This window comes from Cloeon dipterum, chromosome 1, assembly GCF_949628265.1.
Source record: "Cloeon dipterum chromosome 1, ieCloDipt1.1, whole genome shotgun sequence".
In the NCBI taxonomy this organism is placed as follows: domain Eukaryota; kingdom Metazoa; phylum Arthropoda; class Insecta; order Ephemeroptera; family Baetidae; genus Cloeon; species Cloeon dipterum.
The window spans coordinates 9,172,008-9,194,148 of NC_088786.1; the positions used below are offsets into that span (position 1 = coordinate 9,172,008).

The 22,141-nt window shown below is 39.2% G+C and overlaps 4 protein-coding genes across 4 annotated transcripts in view; 3 read left to right on the top strand and 1 right to left on the bottom strand.

Annotated features, from left to right (window-relative positions):
* The window catches only part of LOC135934857 (uncharacterized), a 79,221-nt gene that overhangs the window by 23,883 nt on the left and 33,197 nt on the right, over positions 1 to 22,141 (bottom strand). The gene's annotated exons all lie outside the window — the stretch shown is intronic.
* Positions 911 to 4,738, top strand: LOC135947895 (galactoside alpha-(1,2)-fucosyltransferase 2-like). The gene is made up of 6 exons (XM_065496875.1): positions 911 to 1,096; positions 1,149 to 1,898; positions 1,955 to 2,201; positions 2,261 to 3,521; positions 3,576 to 4,394; positions 4,445 to 4,738. Exons 1-4 carry the CDS (start codon positions 992 to 994, stop codon positions 2,557 to 2,559), a joined length of 1,401 nt encoding a protein of 466 aa, XP_065352947.1. The 5' UTR covers positions 911 to 991; the 3' UTR covers positions 2,560 to 3,521; positions 3,576 to 4,394; positions 4,445 to 4,738.
* LOC135947894 (galactoside alpha-(1,2)-fucosyltransferase 2-like) lies at positions 4,801 to 7,898 on the top strand. The gene is made up of 4 exons (XM_065496874.1): positions 4,801 to 6,038; positions 6,088 to 6,930; positions 6,981 to 7,227; positions 7,277 to 7,898. Exons 1-4 carry the CDS (start codon positions 5,922 to 5,924, stop codon positions 7,573 to 7,575), a joined length of 1,506 nt encoding a protein of 501 aa, XP_065352946.1. The 5' UTR covers positions 4,801 to 5,921; the 3' UTR covers positions 7,576 to 7,898.
* LOC135947896 (galactoside alpha-(1,2)-fucosyltransferase 2-like) lies at positions 8,970 to 12,225 on the top strand. Its single transcript, XM_065496876.1, has 4 exons — positions 8,970 to 9,228; positions 9,346 to 10,119; positions 10,556 to 10,796; positions 10,981 to 12,225. The coding sequence occupies exons 1-4, from the start codon at positions 9,145 to 9,147 to the stop codon at positions 11,262 to 11,264; spliced, it is 1,383 nt and encodes a 460-aa protein (XP_065352948.1). The 5' UTR covers positions 8,970 to 9,144; the 3' UTR covers positions 11,265 to 12,225.

Below are 22,141 nucleotides of genomic sequence, written 5' to 3' on the forward strand. Positions count from 1 at the left end.
CTTCCATGACTGCTATCGCTTTATTCAGATGTCAGATGTAGATCATTCATATATCAACACGATATCTGGCATACGATATGGAACTAGAGATTTACGACCTGATGTGGTTCCCAAATGCAAATAAATTTCTGGATGTCTGGTTTTGCGGTGCACTGACGTTTCTGCCACCGAGTCAGGTGACATATTTAGAGCAACAGCAAACGCAAATTTATTAATTCTGCTGTGAGGATTCGGCAACGTTGAACCTGGCTGCAAAATTCATTTAATTTTTTTACGAAATGTTACGCGTTCTTAGGACATTTGCCAGCAGAAATAGGCGAAAATGATTAAAAACGGATATTAATTAATGGTTTATTAAACGCAAAATATGCGTGCAACACTCTACATCTAAAGGTTAATCAATTTTTACAAATTTTCGCTGCTTCTCTCAAAGTAAGTTTTCTTGCTTAAAACGAATAGCTTTTCAATTTTTCAACTTGCTTATTTAAACACGCACTGTCCTATGCTTTTCAATGACTGTAATGAAAGGGTCGCAGATAACGCCACGATTTTTGTACGAAAGCGTGTCACTTAAAAATAAATAACAACGACAATATTTATGCCACTCCTGTCTTTATTTATCAACAAATCAAGGAACGTTTTGTTTCATTTTTATTGCTATCTACACGATTACGTGTTTTGAGATTTTCGTGCTAAAACCAGGTATGTAAAGAGAACCGCTAAAAAATTTGGAATAACATATCAGGTACAATCTGCAATTTATTGCGATCTACCTGCATCCGTTTTTTGAGCTATTTTGCTGTGTAATTTATGTGATGATGTGTTTTGGTGACTTCGTGACACCTGCCACTGAGTCCAGTAATAAATAAAAAAACCCATCAGAGCAAAAAGCAGGCCATTTCACGTTGACGCTCTCAGCGGCGCGGAGCCTCTTTCCTCTAACACATTACTATCAATCTTATTTGTGGTTGGATAGTACGATTAAAGTGAAATGTATTTAACTAACTGTCAATGCGTGTTTCTCTCGATTTTTTCTCTGGCATTTGTGATTTATGTCGCGTTGGTCAACCTCGGTTTCCCGATCTATGAGTGCAAGGTGAGTTTTCATTTTACTCATGCATAACTGAATTAATATATTTGATTAAAAGTCCTCGCCAACTCTGGAATATTGCGTCGAAATGCATTTTGAAAAAGCCAAGGAAATGTGTACCAACGTGTTTGAGAGTAGTTCACCTGCGGCTTCATCGACGCCAATTTTAATTCAAGATAATACTAATAATACAACAACACTAATGATCAGTTCAACCACTACACTTTCAACGCAGCCTGTTTCAACTTCAACCACTAGCCCAGAAACAGCTGGAACAGCCACCCGGTCATTTGACATCAGGGAAAACAACCCTTGGTGGACATGCCCTGAGCCCGGCAAAGGAAGAGGTAGTATTATCATGAGTGCCCTTGTGGACGGTCGTCTCGGAAACGTGGTTTGGTCCTATTTATCAGTTTTACTGACGGCCCAAATTTACGGCTTAAGGCCGGTGCTGCACAACTCGACCATCAGATTCTTGGTGAGAGACGCTTTTGACATAGACCATATTCGAATGCCGACACTCGAGTGGCTGGACCAAAAGTGCAACATGTCCGGGTGGCTGGACAAGGCAGTGCGAAACGTATCCCTTTGCAAAACATTTTATTCGCGCAGAGAACTGCATCAAGCACTAGAAAAACCTCCGGAAAAAGGAATAGAAATGTACAGATACAGCTACTTTGTGACTACGACAGAGATGCTGGTGCCTTATTTTTACGAAATGAAGAAAGAGCTGGTTTTGCAAAAGGACAAAATTATTTTGGCCCAGAAACACCTGCATGACGTTGGCACCAGTTTCTTGCAGCACCTGGTAAATTTATTAAATCAAAATAAGTGGAAATGATATTTAAACTAAATCTCTGATAGAAAAATAAAAATACAAGCACAACTGATTTTGAATTTGTCGGCGTCCACGTTAGACGTACTGACTTTTTACATCACATGGATGTTATCTTCCCCCTTGGGAAAGTTGCCACCCCGAAATTTTTCCACACGGCCATGGAGTGGCTACTTAAGGAATTAAGCAAGCCGCTGGTGTTTGTCGTGGTTAGCGATGACCGCAACTGGACGCAAGCCAACATAGTCGCCGAAAGAAAAGACGTTTATCTTGGAGGTAAGTAATGAACATGTTAACCATGTTTGCCGACAAATTTTCACATAATTTCTTTAAAGGAAACGGTGATATTTCCAATCCTGGAGTGGATTTGGCTATTCTCGCTGCGTGCAATCACACAATATTTGCTTATGGCACGTTTGGTCTCACTGGAGCTTTTTTGGCAAGCAGACCTGGTGGCTACGCAATTGTTTTTGACCCTGAGAATAGAACTGCCACGAAGGAAATGGAGTTTGCTGCGAATTTACCGGGTTGGCGGATAATGACGGAAGATGGCAATCTCACCTATAGAGAAAATACTGTTAATTACCGATACTATTTACATCCTATTATTCAAGTTGGCAAGAATACGCGATAAAAAAATATTCCTGTGAAAAACAAGATGTCTTAATCCAGATGAATTATTGTTAAATTTAAAAAAAATCATCTACGTAAAATTGCCCGATGTTTAGACAAATTGCATGTTGAATTGTGCATTAATTTGCTATGACCGTTGAAATTTACTGTTTTTTAATGTTTGTCGGCGGTGACGTGCGTGCTACATGACCTTCAGCATCGCTGATTGATTAGAGGTTTTTTGTCAGAGGTGCGCTTTAGTGATTCGCTTCACGTTTCCAGGAAAAATCTGGAACCGTGATAGCGATTCAGGCCTTCCCCTCACATGACTTGGCAAAAAACAATTGTGTGTGATTTCCCATTTCTCTGGTTTCATGTCAACTGACATCACTGCCACTGTATTCTTTGACAAATCAAAACAATTTTAAAAACAAGTGATTTTGCTTATCTTTAAATATAAACTCCTGGTGTTTAATTCGCATCGCAAGTATGGTACCGTGGTTAGTGGCCGTTCACTTAAGCATCTGAACAACTTTGTAACGAACATTCATAGAGAAATAGCAACAGAATTGCAAAAACTACCAACCGTTAGACTCGTCTTGACCTCCACTAACCAGCCAAAGTACTTAGGGGGTGCAACCCCATCCCCCTTCAACCCCATAGCTACAATTTTGACAGAAAAATTATTAGCATGCTTCCTCTGCTGGGATTAAAAATATTTTAAACTATAAATCGACTCTAGGGGTGTAGTCCTCATTTTGGCCGGACAAAAGCGCTTGCCGGAGATACCAGCAGGCACCATATTATCACGATATGACAATCAACTTTTTGATAGCCAGGGAAAATGAATACATTTTTTACCAGTTTAGAACAGCGTGAGGCAAAATGCAAAGCAAACAGTGCGTTTTTCTCTCAATTTTTACCTTTGCCGCTATTGTTTACACTGCATTAATTAACCTCGACTTTACGACTAATGGTTGCAACGTGAGTATTTTTTTAATTAATTCAATACATTGTTAATATTGTAATGTATTAAAGTACAAGCCAACCCTGGAATACTGCGTCAAAATACATAATAAAAAAATTAAAGAAAAGTTAGGCGGACTATTAGTGAGGAGCACTGCTGGCATTGATACAAACTTGACTTTAATTTCAAAAGAGACAACCCAGATGAGCAGTTCGACCACGTCAACAAGCACAAAAACATTTTCCACGGAATCAGCGCAAATTTCGTTTTCCCCTACCATTTCAGGTGAAACCACAACCGGATCAAACATCCCTTCGACCCTTTCAAAAGCCACAATGAGTTCGAATGCAAGCACCTTATCCGCTCCGCCATTTAACATTAGGGAAAACAACCCTTGGTGGACGTGCCCTGAGCCCGGCAAAGGAAGGCAAAGTGTCATTCTCAGTGCTCTCGTGGACGGCCGGCTCGGCAACGTGGTTTGGTCGTACTTATCAGTCTTGGTGACGGCTCGCATTTACGGCCTCAGGCCGGTGCTGCACAATGCGACCATCGGCTTCTTAGTGAAACATGCATTCGACGTCGATCATATTCGAATGCCGACACTCGACTGGATGGACAAAGAGTGCAATATGTCTGGTTGGCTGGAAACAGCATTGCGAAACGTGACCATGTGCAAAACGATAAATTCACGCAGGAACTTGCACGACGCTCTAGAAAAACCTCCAAAAGTTGGCTTGGAGATTTACAGATACGTCTACTTTGTGACAACTACGGAATTCTTAGTGCCAAATTTTTACGAGTTAAAAAAAGAATTAGTTTTGCAAAAAGATAAAGTACAAGTGGCACAAAAAAATCTCCATGAAGTAAAGGAACGCTTTTCGGGGTATTTGGTAAAATGATGTCAATCCTTTCTATAATAATTATATTAATTGACATTTAGAAACATCGAGGGTTCAGCAGAACCGACTTTGAGTTCGTCGGCGTCCATGTGAGGCGCACTGACTATTTGCACCATATGGACGCCATTCACCACTTTGGGAAGGTAGCCACTCCAAAATTTTTCCACACAGCCATGGACTGGCTTGTAAAGGAATTAAGCACGCCGTTGGTGTTCGTCGTGGTCAGCGATGACCGCAACTGGACGAAAGCCAACATTGTCGCAGATAGACAAGACGTCTATCTTACCGGTATTGCCATCAGCTTTAATAAATCATTCGTTTCGGTTTTATTTTTTTAAGTAAAATTATTTGAATAACAATTTAAAATAAAATAAAACTCCTCCAGAGCGTATTTTCGTGAATATTTTTGCAGGTGATGGCGATATTTCCAATCCAGGGGTCGATTTAGCCATTCTTGCTGCCTGCAACCACACAATTTTCGCTTATGGCACGTTTGGTCTTACTGGAGCCTTCTTGGCAAGCCGTCCTGGTGGCTACACAATTATTTTCGACCCTGAGAACGGTACAATCACGAAGGAAATGGAGTTCGCCTCAAATTTACCTGGTTGGCGAATAATGACTGAAGATGGCAAAATCACTTATAGAGAAAATGTTATTTCGTATATTTTTTATGGCCATCCACGGGCAGAACTCGATAAAAATGCTTAAAGAATTATTAAGATTAATATTTCGTTTGATTTTTTAATATTAGGTTAATTAAAATACGTCGATACTTCAGTGGTAAAATATACATAGCATGCTGTCTTTTTGTAACTCACCAGGAAACGTACACTATCTTTTTACTAATATCATTCAAAAGAGCAATAATTAATGTTTGTAATAATAATTAATTTATTTATATTTTTCGTTCAAACCATTTTAAAGTTAAAAAAATGGGAATGGGAATCAAAAGAGCACTGAGAAAAATTTTTAACTATGAGTGTTTAAAAACCAGTCATTTTCTTGAAATGATGTAATTCCACATAGTTTAAGTGCTGTTCCTATCGAATGCGAGTCTAACTTTAAAAATAGTAAAAAAGTTAAAAAAAGTAAATAAGTCCATTTAATAAATGGGCTGTTATGTTATTTTAAATATCATATTTGTGATTACCCTTGCTATACCCTTGCACCTGAACACCAAATCCCCGATCTCGTGTCCCATTTTTACGTTTGTTTAGAGTTTTGATAACTTTCGTCTTTTGACTATAAAATAAATCAGCAACAACACACATGCGAAAAATCATGAAACGCTGTGACGCGTGACCCATTTTTACTGGCGCGTTATATATTATCTAGCGTATAATGGGTACTGTGGGAACAAAATTCGAACAGTGATCTCAATGCAACCTCCCACAATTTACCGGAAGTGCTACGAACCAAATGTTGGCTTCGCTTTTCATAATTTTATGATGCAGTCGTGCAGTGTCCGAGCAACTCACAAACAAAAAGGATAACTTAAATGCGTTTGAATGAAGCGAAATGTATTTCTCAAAGATTCAATGCGCATTTTTATCAACACTCATAGTCTCCATTACAACGTATATTACTTTAGTCAACTTTGGATGTACGATTGATAAATGCAATATATTTTCCAAGGTAAATTTACATCGTATCTTTTATTTAAATTTTCCTAATTTAAATTCAGTGGATGATAAACGATGAACCTGACACAACCGAGTCATCACAGATTGCATCTTCAGAAAGCAACACGGTAACAAGTGGGTCCACAGAGCAACAAACCACTGAAGGGACAACCATGGTTTCGACAAGTACATGGACATTTTCATCTTCCACCAACTCAGATGAAAGCAAAACCGCAACCACTATCAAACTGAGCACGAAATCTTCGTCAAGTTCAATGGCAAGTACCACGCCCAATAAAAATCAGTTAGGGTCCACTTCTATAGCAACCAGTAGCACTACAAAAGCGACGTCAAAATCACCTCCCGCAACTTCAACCATCCGGCCATTTAACATCAGGGAAAACAACCGCTGGTGGACGTGCCCTGAGCCCGGCAAAGGAAGGGATAGTATTATCATGAGTGCCCTTGTGGACGGTCGTCTCGGAAACGTGGTTTGGTCCTATTTATCAGTTTTACTGACGGCCCAACTTTACGGCTTGAGGCCGGTGCTGCACAACACGACCATCGGTTTCTTGGTGAGAAACGCTTTTGACATAGACCATATTCGAATGCCGACACTCGAGTGGCTGGACCAAAAGTGTAACATGTCAGGGTGGCTGGACAAGGCAGTGCGGAACGAAAATATGAGCAAGACCTTTCGCTCTCGCGATGATTTGTATCAAGCCCTGGAAAAACCTCCAAAAAACGGCCTGGAGATGTACAGATATGTCTTCTTTGTTACGACGACGGAGCTGTTGATACCGCATTTTTACGAATTAAAGAAAGAGCTAATTTTGAAAAAGAACAACACAGTAACTGCCCAGAAACACCTTCATGACGTCAAGAATAGCTACAAGCAACATTTGGTAAATTTATTCAGATTTTTAAAGCGAAAAATATAAAATACGCCAATTAGAAAAATCGAGGATTCAGCAGATCCGACTTTGAGTACGTGGGTGTTCACGTACGGCGCACCGATTACTTGCATCACATGGACGCCATTTTCCACTTTGGGAAAGTAGCCACGCCAAAATTTTTCCATACAGCCATGGACTGGCTTATAAAGGAATTAAGCACACCCCTGGTGTTTGTCGTGGTAAGCGATGACCGAGACTGGACGAAAGCGAACATCGTCGCCAATAGAACAGACGTTTATCTTGGAGGTACAGCCGATACGATTCAATTTTCCGTTTTTAACTTAATTATGCTTAGGAGACGGTGACATTTCAAATCCTGGAATTGATTTGGCCATTCTTGCTGCCTGCAATCACACAATTTTCGCTTATGGCACGTTTGGTCTCACTGGCGCCTTTTTGGCAAGCCGACCCGGCGGCTACACAATTATTTTCGACCCTGAGAATGGTACAATCACGAAGGAAATGGAGTTTGCCTCGAATTTGCCAGGATGGCGAATAATGACCGAGGATGGCAAGGTGACTTATAGACAAAATCACATTAGTTATGCTTTTTATTTGCACTCACCTGCTAAAATTGGGGAAGATTCGAGATAAAACTTTTACATCATGCAGTGGAATTTTATTGTTTTCTTTCGGGGCATTACAATACTCTGTTGTTTAGTTTGAAAAGAGTATAAAGTTGACAACTTTTAACATATAGTTTATAAAAAAATTATGTGTTATTGAATGATTGATTGTGCATTATTTGCATTATTTACTGATATAGTCAAATAAATACACATTGAAGTTACGAAAATGTTTTCTTGCTTTTTCGGACACACTTTGATATCTATTGTTGAAAGGATTAGTGATTAGATAGAATCAAAACAGCACTTGTTTACAAGACAATTAATAGCGAAGAAATCTGCATTGATACTATTTTTTTTTTTTTTTTTTTTTTTTGAAAACATTTACGTGAAATAGATTTTGATGACGTATGAAGTATTCTGCTTTCTTTTCAAACCTACCAAAATGGATGGTCATAATGAAGCTATAGGAGATGCAAATAGATTTCGTATTGAAGATAGAGGTTACTAATTTTAACGCTTAAGTTCTCATGATCTGGAGGTTAGACGATATATTCTGGTAATTTGCATTTAAGCAAATGTGTCAAGAATCAGAAAAGCTTATTACACCATCCAGTTAAACCTTCACTTGAAGATGATGTTGTATAGGTGTCAACATAGAGAGCGTATTTAAGAAAGGATTTCCTGTTCCTGTCCTGTTCTGGGAACACAATTTCCTCCTGTTCCTGATTGAAAATTTGATTTTATTGTCCTGTTCCGTCAGTAATATCCCTGTTTTTTCTTGTATTTATTTGATTTTTTTAATTAAATTCCACACATCTTAGCAAACGGCTACTAGGGTTATGATGTTATGATTTGAAAATAATTACATTTTTGAGGAAAATTTTGGGCGTGGACACTTTAGGCTAATCGTTTTAGGCCCATTAAAGAAAATAAAGTCGTAAAACAGGATTAAAAAGCAATTTAATCAGTCTGAAAAATATGTTTTTTCTGATATTAATGAGATCATTATAGAGACCAAGATTTGAAACGAAATTGTTTTCTTGTCCTGCCGGCATTCCAGGAAAAAGAACGAATTCTTGTTTCCTGTTTCCATTTCCTGTCTTGGAATCCGCTCTAGTCAACAATGCAATCTGACTTAATCGTGCTTACTTGCTCATTTGACACCTGACACGAGAGTTGCGTGAGCGCTAGCGGCATTCGCCTTTGAATCACTGACGACGGCAAAGCAAGCTCGACTTGAGATAAAAAGGAGTAAAACCAGCTCTATAGAGACGTTATTTCTACTATTTCGAGTGTTCGCTTTGCAGATCTTAATCATCCAGGTCATCTCATTCCTAGCGTTGTGTTCATTTCACCATAATGGTAAAATAAATGTTTTGATGTAATTTTGAGCTAAATTAACACATTTTAGAGACAATTTTATTTCCGCTCCTGCCTATGAGTAAAAACATTGCACTATCATGTTCAGATAAAGCGTCAAAATGACATTAATCGCTTATCTCGCTTGCGGTTTATCACTCCGACTTGCTAGCAATAAAGAGAAGATTTCAGTGTTCGATGGTGGTGAACCGCGCGAAATCACCGAATTGAGGAAATGCACTACAAGGCGTATCTTTTTTCTGGCTTTGCTGTCTTGTGCATAGTTTACTTCGTCTGCTTTCATCAGATCTTCAAAAATGTAAGTTTTTTATTTCCCTCACACTTAACAATTCGAAAAACATTTAATTTGATTCAAAATTATTTACCATTTCTTGTTATACCGGATAATTGATTTGTCTTTTTCATCAATTTTTAGAACTCCACAACTCTTCAAATATGCATCGATGAATACTCGGAGGAAATCGCGTCATTTCTCAAAATCTCGCAAATTTCAAGTCACACAGAATTATTTTCAACCCCGAGTAATTTCCCTAGCACAGAGGCAATCAGTGCCGAAGTAACAAATGAATCGCAAACAACGGTGAGTCTAGAACAAATCCCAGATCCTTCTTCAAAACAAAGAGAAGACTCGATCAATACCGAGACTCATCTTCTTCAAAATTCTGCCACAACGTTGTTGGCATTGGAGGAAACTGAACCCAACCCATGGAAAACTTGTCCTGAGCCGGGGCAAGGTCCGCAGAGCACCTTCCTGTCAGCCCTAGTGGACGGTCGTCTCGGAAATGTGGTTTGGTCGTATCTCTCTGTTGCAATGGCTGCCAAAATCTACAACCTTCGCCCGGTTTTGACTGCCTCAACCGTCGACTTTCTGCACCAGTCGGTTTTCGAACAATCCTCTTTGAAAATCCCAACCATCGAGTGGCTTGACAAAAAATGCAACATGGACGGCTGGCTCATGAACCTTTACTTGAACGAAACCACTACGGTTCTGCAGTCCAAGAGCATGTTGTTCGAGGAAATGGAGAACATGCCAACGGACGGTTTCAAAATGATTAAATACTCCTTCTTCATTACAAATTCGGAGCAGCTCATTCCTTTCTGGCGAGAGTTGAAAAATGAACTGGTGTTGAAAGAAAATCTGAAGATTGCAGCGCAGATCGAGCTCCACAGATTTTCGAAATTGTACCAGGTGATAATTGTAATTTGTACTCTTGTTTTTGCATTCTTATATTAATTTTAGAGAAGTTGTGAAAAATTAATTCGATCCGAGGCTTTTAATAAAAAAAACGTTTAATCTAAGAAGATTTAACTACGACTCGAATGAAAAAATACAGTATTGATTGGCATTTTAAAAACGTATTTTTTCATTGTCTAATGAGTTTTGAGGCAAAATACGTCCTGCTCGAAAGTAAATTTTAGTCTAGTTAAACTGACGTGACCCTAAAATCTTAATTCATTCATACGAAATTCCAATCAGATGACTAGGAAAATTGTTTCTGAACGACCCAAGTTTTTTTTATTCCTTTTCCTAAAAAACAATTCATCAGCATCTGATTGCTTGGGTCTATAATTACAAATATTTAATATTGATAACCACCCAGTAATGTTAAAAATTATGTTTCTAGGTGATAAATAGAAATTATTCTATGGAATACGTTGGCGTGCACGTCAGACGGACGGACTACGTGCACCATATGAACGCCGTGCATCCAGGTTCAAAGGTGGCAAGTCCTAATTTCTTTCATCATGCAATGAACTGGCTGCTAACGGAGCGGGAGAAACCATTGCTGTTCGTGGTGGTCAGCGACGACCGCAACTGGACCAAAACGAACATTGTTGACAAGAGATTTGACACCTTTTTGGCAGGTGATTGATTTCTGATTAGAAAAATTTTTTTAGAAACAAGCGTTCACCATGCTAGCCACTCGATAAGAAGATTCTTAAGAGGATGGTTATCAATTAAATACTTTTTAATCTGGTTTAATGCTTTTCTGTAGCGGTTGGAATTGTTTGGCTTTTTGAAATTGATTAAAACTTGATATAATTTCAGGGGACGGCAATGAATCAGATCCGGGGCTGGACCTGGCTTTGCTGGCCGCCTGCAACCACACAATTTTCGCCTATGGCACTTTCGGGCTGACAGGCGCGATGCTCAACAGCTGGCATGGCGCTATCAATATAATTTTCGACCCACAAAACCGAACGGTGACAAAAGAAATGGAGCTGGCGTCCAATATGCCCGGCTGGCGCATCATGGACGACGACGGCAATATTAATTACAGGGACACACGCTTCAACTCCGAGTTCTACTTGCATCCTCGCATCCCAGAGTGAACAGAATCCGCTGAGTCGCTATTTATTTGCTTTGGAAAGCAAATTGCATTCATCGAATGAAGTGATGACTGAATTATATAGCAGAAAAACGGTCTTGAGTTGTGCGTTTCCGCGAGGACGCTTTGTATCCAGCTGATAATGTGTTCGCGATAAACAACTATCGCATGACCTCCTCCCATGTGGGTGATTATTCTGAGGAGGATACCTTATTAATTGCTGTGCCGCCAAGCCTTTAAGACCAAGATTAGCGAACATGTTTGGAGTAAAAATGTAATTACTAAAATTTCGATTGCTTGCTATATATTTTGACATATTATCTGAAAACATTTTTATTTTTATCTCTTCTTGGCGAAAAAAAAATCCTGCCGCTTTGAAGTGTGAAGTTTATTGCGAAATAACATAATTTACTCATTTCACACTGATATGTAGTGACGTTTAGGCAGCAACTAGATTATCAAATTCCTTAGCGAATCCTTATCTTAAAAGAGGTGGAAATTTGGAGGGTTAAGAATTTTAGATAGCCACCGATTTTTCTCTGTGCCACTCATGAATCCGTCCAAATCAGCCAAAACTGTCTAAATCATCATTAACACCTCAAACCCAAGAATTCATTTTGTGTGGTAGAATTACTATAGGCTAAATTTGAATTTTTATATCGTAAATTTGGACCAAAAAACGTCTTTTAATTTTATAATAATTTTCATCCCGAATAAAAACTACTGCTTTGAAGTTTTATTATTTAAGGTTCATGAAAATGCGTCAAATTTGACCTAGTTTCATCACCAAAATTAGTCATCTCATCCCTAGGAAAAATGAAATTTATCCATATTGTACGGAACTTAATAATTGATGTGTAGAAAGAGCTATTTTTAACACAATTGGCCATAAAATAAAAACAATAAAAAACGATATGAATAAATATGCTTGTTCGCAATCGAAGAGATAATATTTATAAATAATACATGATAAGTCTATCATTTATTCAGCCTGAAATTTCAACCCATGAGCTAAAGTTACCAGTGAAAAATACCAGGGGCCCTCTTTACTGGGCGCTGAGTTATGAAGTTGATTGTGTAACTAAGTCGAAAGACGCCGGTTTATCTGGCAGTGCCAAAGTTTTGTCCATTACTCTACTCTGCACACGCGGGCCTCGCACGATCTATAAAAAAACCGAGCGGGCGGACCAACTTTTTTGCTCAGACGAGGGCTGCCGCTGCTGCTGTAATCATTATGTTGTTATGGGACTTTCGGACCATAAGGACTCGGCCCGCGTGCAATTTTGTGACAAGAATTTCTGAATGCTGCAGAGAAAAATAACACGATGCGCGTGTGGCGCGTGTGTATGTGGATGTGTGTGGGCAAACAGCAGGCTCGAGCCAGCTAGCTGCTGGCTGGCTGGCATCGACTTTTTGCCGGCCAGAAAACCTCGGCCGTTATACGCGTCTAATTTCTTGCCTCAAATGCCCGGCTATCAGATGCTGCACTGCAATTGTGTCCAGTGGAAGGGAACATGTGTCCGCAATTCCGCCCTAGCCGCCAGCGTCAAGGCTTACAACAAAGTAGGGTGTTTAAAAAGGATCAGCGGCGAGGTGAAAAGGGGGAAACACGGTCGTAACTTTTTGTGCGAAATTTATCACTTCCATTGTTGCTGTTAAACAGAGGCTTATTGTTAGAGCAGCAGAACTTATCTTCAGGTCAAAGATGAAAGAATTTTTGACCTACAATTAAATTTAAATTTCTAGTTTTCTTGATTTTATTTTTTTTGCAGATTTATATACCTGTCGTCAAAACACATCTTTTGGGGAGACTCTTTGTTGGGAAATAAAATAAGATTCCAAGAAGAGAGACAGGCTCAAGCTGACTTGGGAGCCACTTTACTAAAAACCTTATTGTGCTTCCTAGGTCAATTTTGGCTTTAATGCGACAAGGATTTTTCGGGGTTTCACCATATCAATCCTTTTTAATAGATAGAAAGTACAGCCAAGAGATTTCCAGCACATTTTTTACCTCTATTTTTTCCCACTTTTTTCGGCAGCTGGCATGGCTGGCGCAGCTTATTAAGTCCAAGAAGGTTTGTAGCTGACTCAAAATATGGTTGCTGGAATGATAGAGTTTAACTGCCTGAAACTTATTTATTTACTTGATTTTATAATAAGAGTGGACTGATTCCAACAGTTTTTGGTCAAATATATATATGCAGACTTCCAGACCAGCCAAATTTCAAACACTGGAAAAATACAAATCTATTTAGCCGACCATTCCATCGCAGAATGTTTAGTCTTTGAGCTTCTTAAATATCTACTTTATTGATCCAGAGAAATGTCTTAAGCTTCTCAATTTCTCTCACTTTTCCATTTGTCTGATTTTGTTTGGTACCAACACTAGCTGCTTTCCATCTTATTTCCTCGCTTTTAACGACCAATTTATAAAAAATACGTTTTTAATGTGAATGAAAAATTACATGGTGCATAACTTTAATTTAAACGATCCTTCTTTACCTTTTCAGTTGAAACATGCCACCTTTACAAACCATATTTTACCTTTTCCTTTTGCCTTTTCTGTCCCGAAAGAGAAAGGGCAACAATTTGGGCAGTATGTTCTCCATTTCAGAGAGGGAGGGGGTAAAAGAGGAAAAGCGGCTATTTGCAAGTCAAAGCGTGCTCCTTTTAAACTTCGTCGGAGGGTTGACCAAGGCGTTTTTTGGACAACTGCACAATTTCTCCGGGCGCGTGGGTGGGAGGCGGAGTGCAAATCAAGTTGCTGTGCAGCTCGCTGACGCTATATTTTCCGGCCGACTGGCTCTTCACGCAGCAACGACGCGAACTCGGGAAGGCGAGAAGGAGCGAAAAGGGGCTGCCGAGAGCAGTTTTGTGTATTCCACGCATCGACCCCCGTTATTCAATCTTTATCTGCGGCCGCGATAACGTTTGTCCTTGCGCGTCGCCGCCCGAGAACGGCTTAGCCTGAATAGCCCATCTTTATGGATCAGCCCTTAAAAAAGTTTGGCTCTTTTACGAGCGATTCGGAGAAGAAAGCGGAAATTCCCGCCGACTAATCCATCACGAGAGAAATAGAGTTAGACGGCGCGATGTGAGAAATGGTCGATTTTATTTTATATTATGTATTTCACCCTTCTCTCCTTCAGATTTCTTCCAATAAACTCGGTTGATATCATATTTTGGTCTGTGGCTTTATGCCACTTCCATCAATGATATAGAATTGACGATGCTGATTTATCGAGAGGACTATTTTTGGAAGGGTATATTTTCCATTTTATATTAATTTTTAAACATATTAGAGCTTTCTCGCCATGTTTACACGATAGATTCAGATTTTTTAAATGAAATATTTAGGTAAAATCTTATGCCAAACGAAGCATGAGAAGGTGCAACAAAAAATATTTTTAGCACATTTGCGTTTATGAAATTGATTATGGTTTTTTTATTTCCATAATTTTACATAATTTAATGATTACTACTTGATTACACTGTGAGACAAAGTTATAGTTTCATTGGGTACAGTGTAAAAACATCATAGATTAATTCTGCAAATACAAACACTTAAGCTGTAGAGATAGCATTTTTACAAATTTGATAGCGAAAACTATGTCTGTTGAAAAAGAAAGACCACTACTTTCAATTTTTGTCGGCCATTGCAAGGGTGTTGAAAAAGTGGGTCAATTTTTGGCTCCTTAATGCCTTGGTTACGTAGCAATAAATTCATTAAATTGACTTTTTCCGCAGGGAAAATCTTGAGAGCAGCTCTCAGCGTAAACCAGATTTTGATTTTAATTTGTCTTCTCCATGTTTAAATTTAATTTATCCCATATCCCAGGTAATGGTGTCTCTACCTAGATAGTTAAGATATAGTGCGGGTATTCAGTTTACACACACAAAAAATCCAAAACAAATGCTTGCTAGTCTGGCCCCCCAAAAAAAAGACAGACCGGCAAGACTGTCTCGGTCCAGCCGCATGAAAAATACAGAAAGAATTTCACCACCAAATGATGTTCGTGTCTGCCTCCGATTTTTTATTTTTCTGTAGAGGAACGGAAAAGGAAGGTGATAAACGAATATACTCGCGTGCTGCTGTGGAAAATTATTTTGCGAATTCGCGTATGAAGCAGCCTCGTTAATGTCGGGCGGAGAGGGTTGCCATGCAGCCACCAAGCACCGTGTTCCTTTTTCCGGCCCCATTCGGCGACATCGAAGCAGTCTTTCGAGACCATTTCCTCTTTCTGCGTGGCTAATTGAGTGTTTCTTTCGACTGCTATCTGCCTGCCGGCGCCGACTTGAAAATGCCCTCGAGTTTTCGTGGCGGCGCGGACGGGAAAGTTATTCGAGTGAGCCGAGTGTGTGCCTTGAATTTCGATCCGCCGGAAAAATTTAAAACCGTGCCTCTGGGATGGAATTTCTCCGTAAAAGCTAGGCTGGATCATGAATCATCGAAACACGGATCGCGTGCTGACTATATATATGGTGTGAAATGTTGATAGTGCTAACCGTTTGCGGGGGCAGAGCACAATGCGTGCATTTGCCTGCACGGTGACAATTAACTGCATTTTACATCCTTTACATTATAGTTTCAAAATGAGGATCTTTGCAGTGATCAAAATATTTCATCGTTGTCCCGAACAAAAACTGAGGATCTATTGAATCATTATAATAAAAAAATGTATCAACATAGTTTTTCCTACAGGGAGCAAAAATCTAATCAGGACTGAGGGACAAGTAAATTTTATATTTCAAAAATTAATGATGATTTTTCACTTCATTTCGAACCTTTTCATTGCGATCTAACCAACGGTGTCAAGTTGTGATGTAATTTTCTCATCTAAGAAGATAAATCAGGATTTTCAGTAGTGCTCACCACTTGATGAACTAAATAAACTTTGAAGCCGATACTTTTGGAAATTTAAGCGACAACCTGGGTGAATTTTAGCCAATTTCCAATTTAAGGGAGTGTTTTACGCATGAGTTTAATCATTTTTCCTAAAATCCACAGTGACAATTCCTGTAATGAGTTGTTGGCTAAATAAGTTCTAAATAAGTTCTTGCAGATTTTTTTAAATATCTCCGTGATTATTTAAAATTGAAAATAAGAGCATAATTTCGAATGCAGATTTTTTCTATTGTCTCTAATATTTGCACGGCTTGACCATATTTTGTAGCTTATTGTTAGTTAATACGATTCTTTTTATTAAGAATTAACTAATTTGTTGCTTGTGTGAGGAATTCTCCATTAGAAAAGCTTTTTAACTTCTACAAAATTTACACGTCAGTTCGTGACCCACATTTTAGAGAGATTTATGTTTTAAAATAATAATAATAATGTTTAAAAGCAATACTTATTCTCAATCTACTTTAATTTTTATCCATCAATTCCGGTGGATTGACTACAATTAAAACTGTTGTTATCCACTGAATGCTGTCACCACAGTAAACGAAACGTTGCTGGCGACAGAATCGTGTTTTTGGCAAGTGATTGACATGATAATTCAAATAAAAATAAATGTTGATGTGTTGCTCTCTAAACAAATATCCGTCTAGTGGTCGTGGCGTTACTCTGTCAGCGTGCCGGCGCCAAGTTTCGCCTCTTTTAACTATCATCGGAGTATTTCTGGCGTGCCTACCTGGTGGTTCGCACATAGTTTGTGTGACTCTCCTCAAAGCAACGGAATTTGGCAGCAGTTTGAACAGCCAAAGAAAAGTTTTAGCAGAGGAACTCGTGTACATTACCTGAAACAAAAGTAAAATAAAGTTAGTGGATTAAAATTTAACAGGAAATTTTTATAGGGAAGAATTTTCATCGGTAAATAATATTTTTAACGTTTCATAGTCTTCTCTTTTTTAATGTGGTAGTTTGATTCTTGCAAACAATAATTTTGCATTATCCTATCAGTCAAGTCGTTGGAAAACATGAAACCTAGAGCAAAACCCTCTTCCATTTCCATGAACAGATAATAAACTGTGTCTGCTGTTTGCCAAGCAGATTATGTTTTATTGCATGCAGTGTTGAGCATGAAGTAAAAAACAAACACGGCTTACAACGCTATAAATTTGTTCGTTTTATTTTTGTATTTTAGTTTATTCATCGCACGCTGGGTTATTTTTAAAGGCGGATAAACAATAATTAAATCGTTGGCGTAAACTATAAATTAACACACGGCGTTAGTAGAGGCCCGATTGTTATTTATGGTGTTTACTTAATTGAAAATCTGTTAGGGCTGATGAAAAGGGCGCGTTTATTTTCGCACAAAACACCCTCGGCCGGCCGGCCTTTTTGCTGTAGATATTTGCGCTGGGAGAATTCTTAATTCCTTTTGCGCAGGCGGAGGGGCGGCATTTAAAAGTGGCCTGCGGAAGACAAAAAGCACATCAGCCTTTTAATTCATTACAATATAAACGGCCTTTGCTCGGCTTTTGCAGCAGGGCGGCGAGATAAAATCGCTCCGGCACAAAAGTCATGCGCGCATTCATTCTAATCTGGCGAGAGGCCGTAAAGCTTGCCATTCAGCTGCACGTACGCCGGCTCGGCTTGGCTGCTTTCCGTCAAAATTGAGTCTTGTTTTCCTGCACGCCCCGAAAGTAGCGAAAGTAGTCGGCCGATCTTTTTGTTTTGCGGACCCATCGCGGCTCTATCGATTTTCTGGACTCGCTCTTTCTCTCAACTCTCGCCACTCGCACCACGTATCAAAATGTACTCGCGTTCGCCTCTAAACTTGCTCGGCCAGAAATTTAAGTTTGCAGACGCACTGACAGCCGAGATTGGCCTGCTTCTCTTTTCCGCCGCGCTGATTGGAAAAGCTGAATCCGATTTCGAGTGGCCCCCGCCTGTATTGGGAGGAAAAGCAAGCCGCTTTATCTTATACATGCCCTGTATTTACTTGCTGCCGCCGCTTAATTTACTTTTTGCCTCTCCGGAGAGCAGCAGGAGCAGGGCCGCCGTATTCGGCTTATTTGTTCCAAACGCCTTTTGATTTAAAATAATGACCTCAGCAGTCTGTAAGCCCCTTTTCATTTGGGCCTGTCGCGTTTAACTGTCCCATAAAAAAAGTTCACTACGCTCTGGATTCTGGGAAGAACATCCATGGATTTTGGTTTGAAAGCAAATTTAATTGTTTATCGATCAGAAAAGACTGCTTGTGAATTTCAGCAGAAAAACAACCGAGAGAGAGACTCTCAAAAGATCTAAAACCTCTTTAAGGGCCTCTTGTGTCTATCCCAAAGTGCTTGACAAAAAATTCTTTTTTGTGTATATTTTATTCGTTCAACGGTACAGTTAAGTCGAAGCTCAAATAAACTTTCGCAAGCCCTACTTTTCGCTGTGAATGGGAAACTTTTAGTATAATTCCTACTCTAGTTTTTGGTTAATTTATTCAAATCGATAGTATTTGAATTAATTGTAAAATCGAATTTTAAAGCTAGTTTTGTTTAACCATATTGATGTTTTTTAATTTGGTAAAACTAATCGGTCATTGATACAATTTTACGCGCACCAAAAATTCTTTTGTAGTTAAGACATGGTTGGCGGGATAAATGCTAATTGCACGTTAATGGGTTAAGTTAATTGCTCCATAAGTTTTGAACTGATTATAATGAGTGTTATAAAATATAAAGAGCCTAGATTAAACCCTTAAAAAACAATTAATTCTTTTCAGACAGACAAAAACATTTCAATTCCGTCTCAACAACTAATTTCACTTAAATTTTTTAAAAACCATTTTAAATTATTTTTTTATTATTTAGTGTCTCTAACTTTCTTTAATAGTGTTTGTGGTCTTTAGTAGATGGTAATATTGTCACTATTGACAAATTTTGGCATTGTATGTCCTGATTTCAATCTAAAAACCCCCTCCTGAGCATCTTAAGCGTAAAATGCTTTCATTTTACACTTAAAATGTTAAAAGCTTATTTGGTTAATTGCGATAGAAATTATATCAAATAAATTTTGCATGTATATTTTAAATTGTTTCAATGAACGATTAGCTGACCTTATTCTAGGCGACAGCATCTCAGATGCAAATCTTCCTAAAACTCGAAATTCAACTTTGTCTTCTTTATATTCCCGCTGAATCGTTTAAATTTATAGGTCATTCTGATACTGCGAGCGAATGATTTTATTATCACTTTCATTAAAATTCGCATCCTGCTTTCTGTCAAGAGTGTGAAAACAATATTGCGGAATTCCGAGGGGGCGCGTTGCTCTCTATCTCTTTCTCTGCAGAGGGAAATTAAGCCACTCGCGACGAGTGATTTATGAAATTCGCCTGCCCTGAATTTACAACTAGTTTGAAAATGTCATTTGCGCGCAAGGCGAGTCAAATAAATTGCGCCGGTGGGCGAGCGTGCCTGGCTGTTTGCTTGTTCGTTTGCTGAAAACAGCAAAACTTGCACGTTTCGCCTGCAACGACGCCGTCCGTAATAAAACACACACACGATTTGAGCCGCGCGCAGATTGAGGTGGCAGCCAGCTATTTTGCATGCACAAAGTTGCGGCGGCCACCGCAGCCGCGTTTGTGAGTGTGTATGACGAGGCTTATGCAACCGCTTTTCCGCGCAGACCAACTTGCTTGCTTGGCCCACCGTGCAATAATTCCGCGCGCAGAGTGCGTAAGCTTCGAGACCGCAGATTTGGGATGCAAAGCGAAGCCGCAATATGGTAATTTGCAATAATAACAACCCCCGTGTGATGTAGAAGGGTCCAAATTGCATATAAATCGGATGACTTCGTCAAACAAAGTTTAAATGGCACAGGTAACCAAAAAATGTTTCGTTTCTGAGGCAAGTCTTTGGAGGATAATCGACCAAAGCGCTGAAAAACGATTTCTGCTTAAGGATGGTAAAGGCTACGCTCCATTTTTACGTTTGAAAGCATGTTATGAAGCAAACAAAGCACATCGTTGTGAAGCTTGCTCTTGTGGAAAAAAACAAAAGAAGGGTTAACAAGAATTGAAATGGGGCTCAATTTCCATACTTAGACAACAAGAGGAAATAAAAATTTCTTTGATGTTGCTTGTTAATCAACAAAAAAGAAGGGAAGTGGCTTCTAAGCCAACGAAACAAATTTGGCGATTCTTCCATCCTCCTTTCACCTTTTACTCTCCTTACGCTTGTGACGTCACCATTGTCCATGCTTATATTTAACAGTTCGCTTTAACTTTTACCCTGATTTGTAGCTGCTTGTTGGGTTTATCATTTTTATATAAATTCATTTCAAAAGAATACGTTAAAGTGTATTAAAAATAGAAGTGTCAGACCCTAATTTTTAAAAAACACTTGAAGTTTGATGACATCACAATATTTATAATGCGACATCCGATTTCACTCCTTTGAACGTAATTTCCTCTTTTCAATTGTAATTAAATGCGCCCTACGATTAAAACATTCTGCTTCTATAAAAAATCAAAAATAAATTCGCCATTCATTCCCTTAAACGAGGCTAAAGGCTTCTTGTTCAAGCATAATTATTATGGGTGCTGCTCTCGTCGGCGAACTTTGTGTCTGCGGCTGGATTACCCTTGTATGCCGCTATTTTCGGTCCTGCTGCTGGGAATTAATGAACGCAAGTTTCTTCATACATCTGTCGTCTGCTCCACGCTGACAACGGATCTGAAAAGTTTTAATCCACTTTTGCACAAACAAACCCCGGACGAAGTCTGCTAACTGAATATGACACGTTTTGCGACACGCCACGCGACTCTCCGCAATCCTACCGCTTTTCGCAATGCGGTAATGAAAATTTGATTGCGCATTACGCGTGGAATCACACCTTGAAAGGCTAGATTAAATTAAATTCGTAAGGTTTCCAGCTTGCCTGTTTCTCAAATCCGCAGACTGCTATTTGAACAAGCCTAACAGCAATAAACATGTGTGCACCTGCAACGCTACACGTTCATTTGATTTGCAAATTAACTTTGAATCCATGCCTCTCTGTGTATAGTTCACACCACATGGTTTGACTAGGTAAATGTATATAACTGAATTTATTTTGCAAACAAATAATGAAAAAAGACTGTAGTTATTCAGGAATATTCTTTAATCCACTTTTTAAATACAGACTTGCAGAAATTCTGTTCTTTTTTATAAAAAGGATTATCTCTCTTTTTCTTAAGATAGGAATACAGAAACATTTTATTTCAATGTTCAGAGACACATCTTCGGAGAAATTGTGATTATGATTCAGTTAACGCATAAATACAACGCTTTTAATGAAGCACGGAATACTTTATTCCAACTATTCTTGTTGCTACATTAATTTGATTTAATAAAATTGCAAACTAAGGAAGAGAGCATTATTTTTCCTCTGACGTGCTTTACTAGCTGCAATTTTCAAGTTTTGCGAACGCTCGTTTTTCCCAGTGCGACGATTTAACGAACGACAACGCTGACGCCGCCGTCAGTGCAAAAACTTCTCTCTAGAAAAGCCGGCGAGCTGCTGTGTACTCGCGAGTCTTTCCGTCAATTCAAAGTTCCAAGCAGCGCACAGCTTGAGTATACATTTTTCCTCGAAAATTAACAGGGAGTTAGACAAAAAAAGGCCGTTCATGCACCGCTGCACGGCGTACACGTTTCCCTCGTGGCAATAACGGAGAAATCGGGCCGGAAATAAGCGTCCAATGGTGAATATATGTTTGCTCAGCACAATATTGCCGGAGCTGGCTGTTGAAGAGCCTCTTTCCGGCGAATGGCAAAAGAAAAATCGAGCTGGAACGGGCAAAAAGAGAACGGCTCACGAGCTTGCAGAGGCAGAGTGCGGCGCGGCTGGCTGTTGACATATTTTTCGACTCGGCTAAATGTGTATCACGCACACTCGCACTCGCTCAGCGTCACCAGTTGAGTAATTCCGTCGATGCACTTTGCTCTCTGACACCCCCG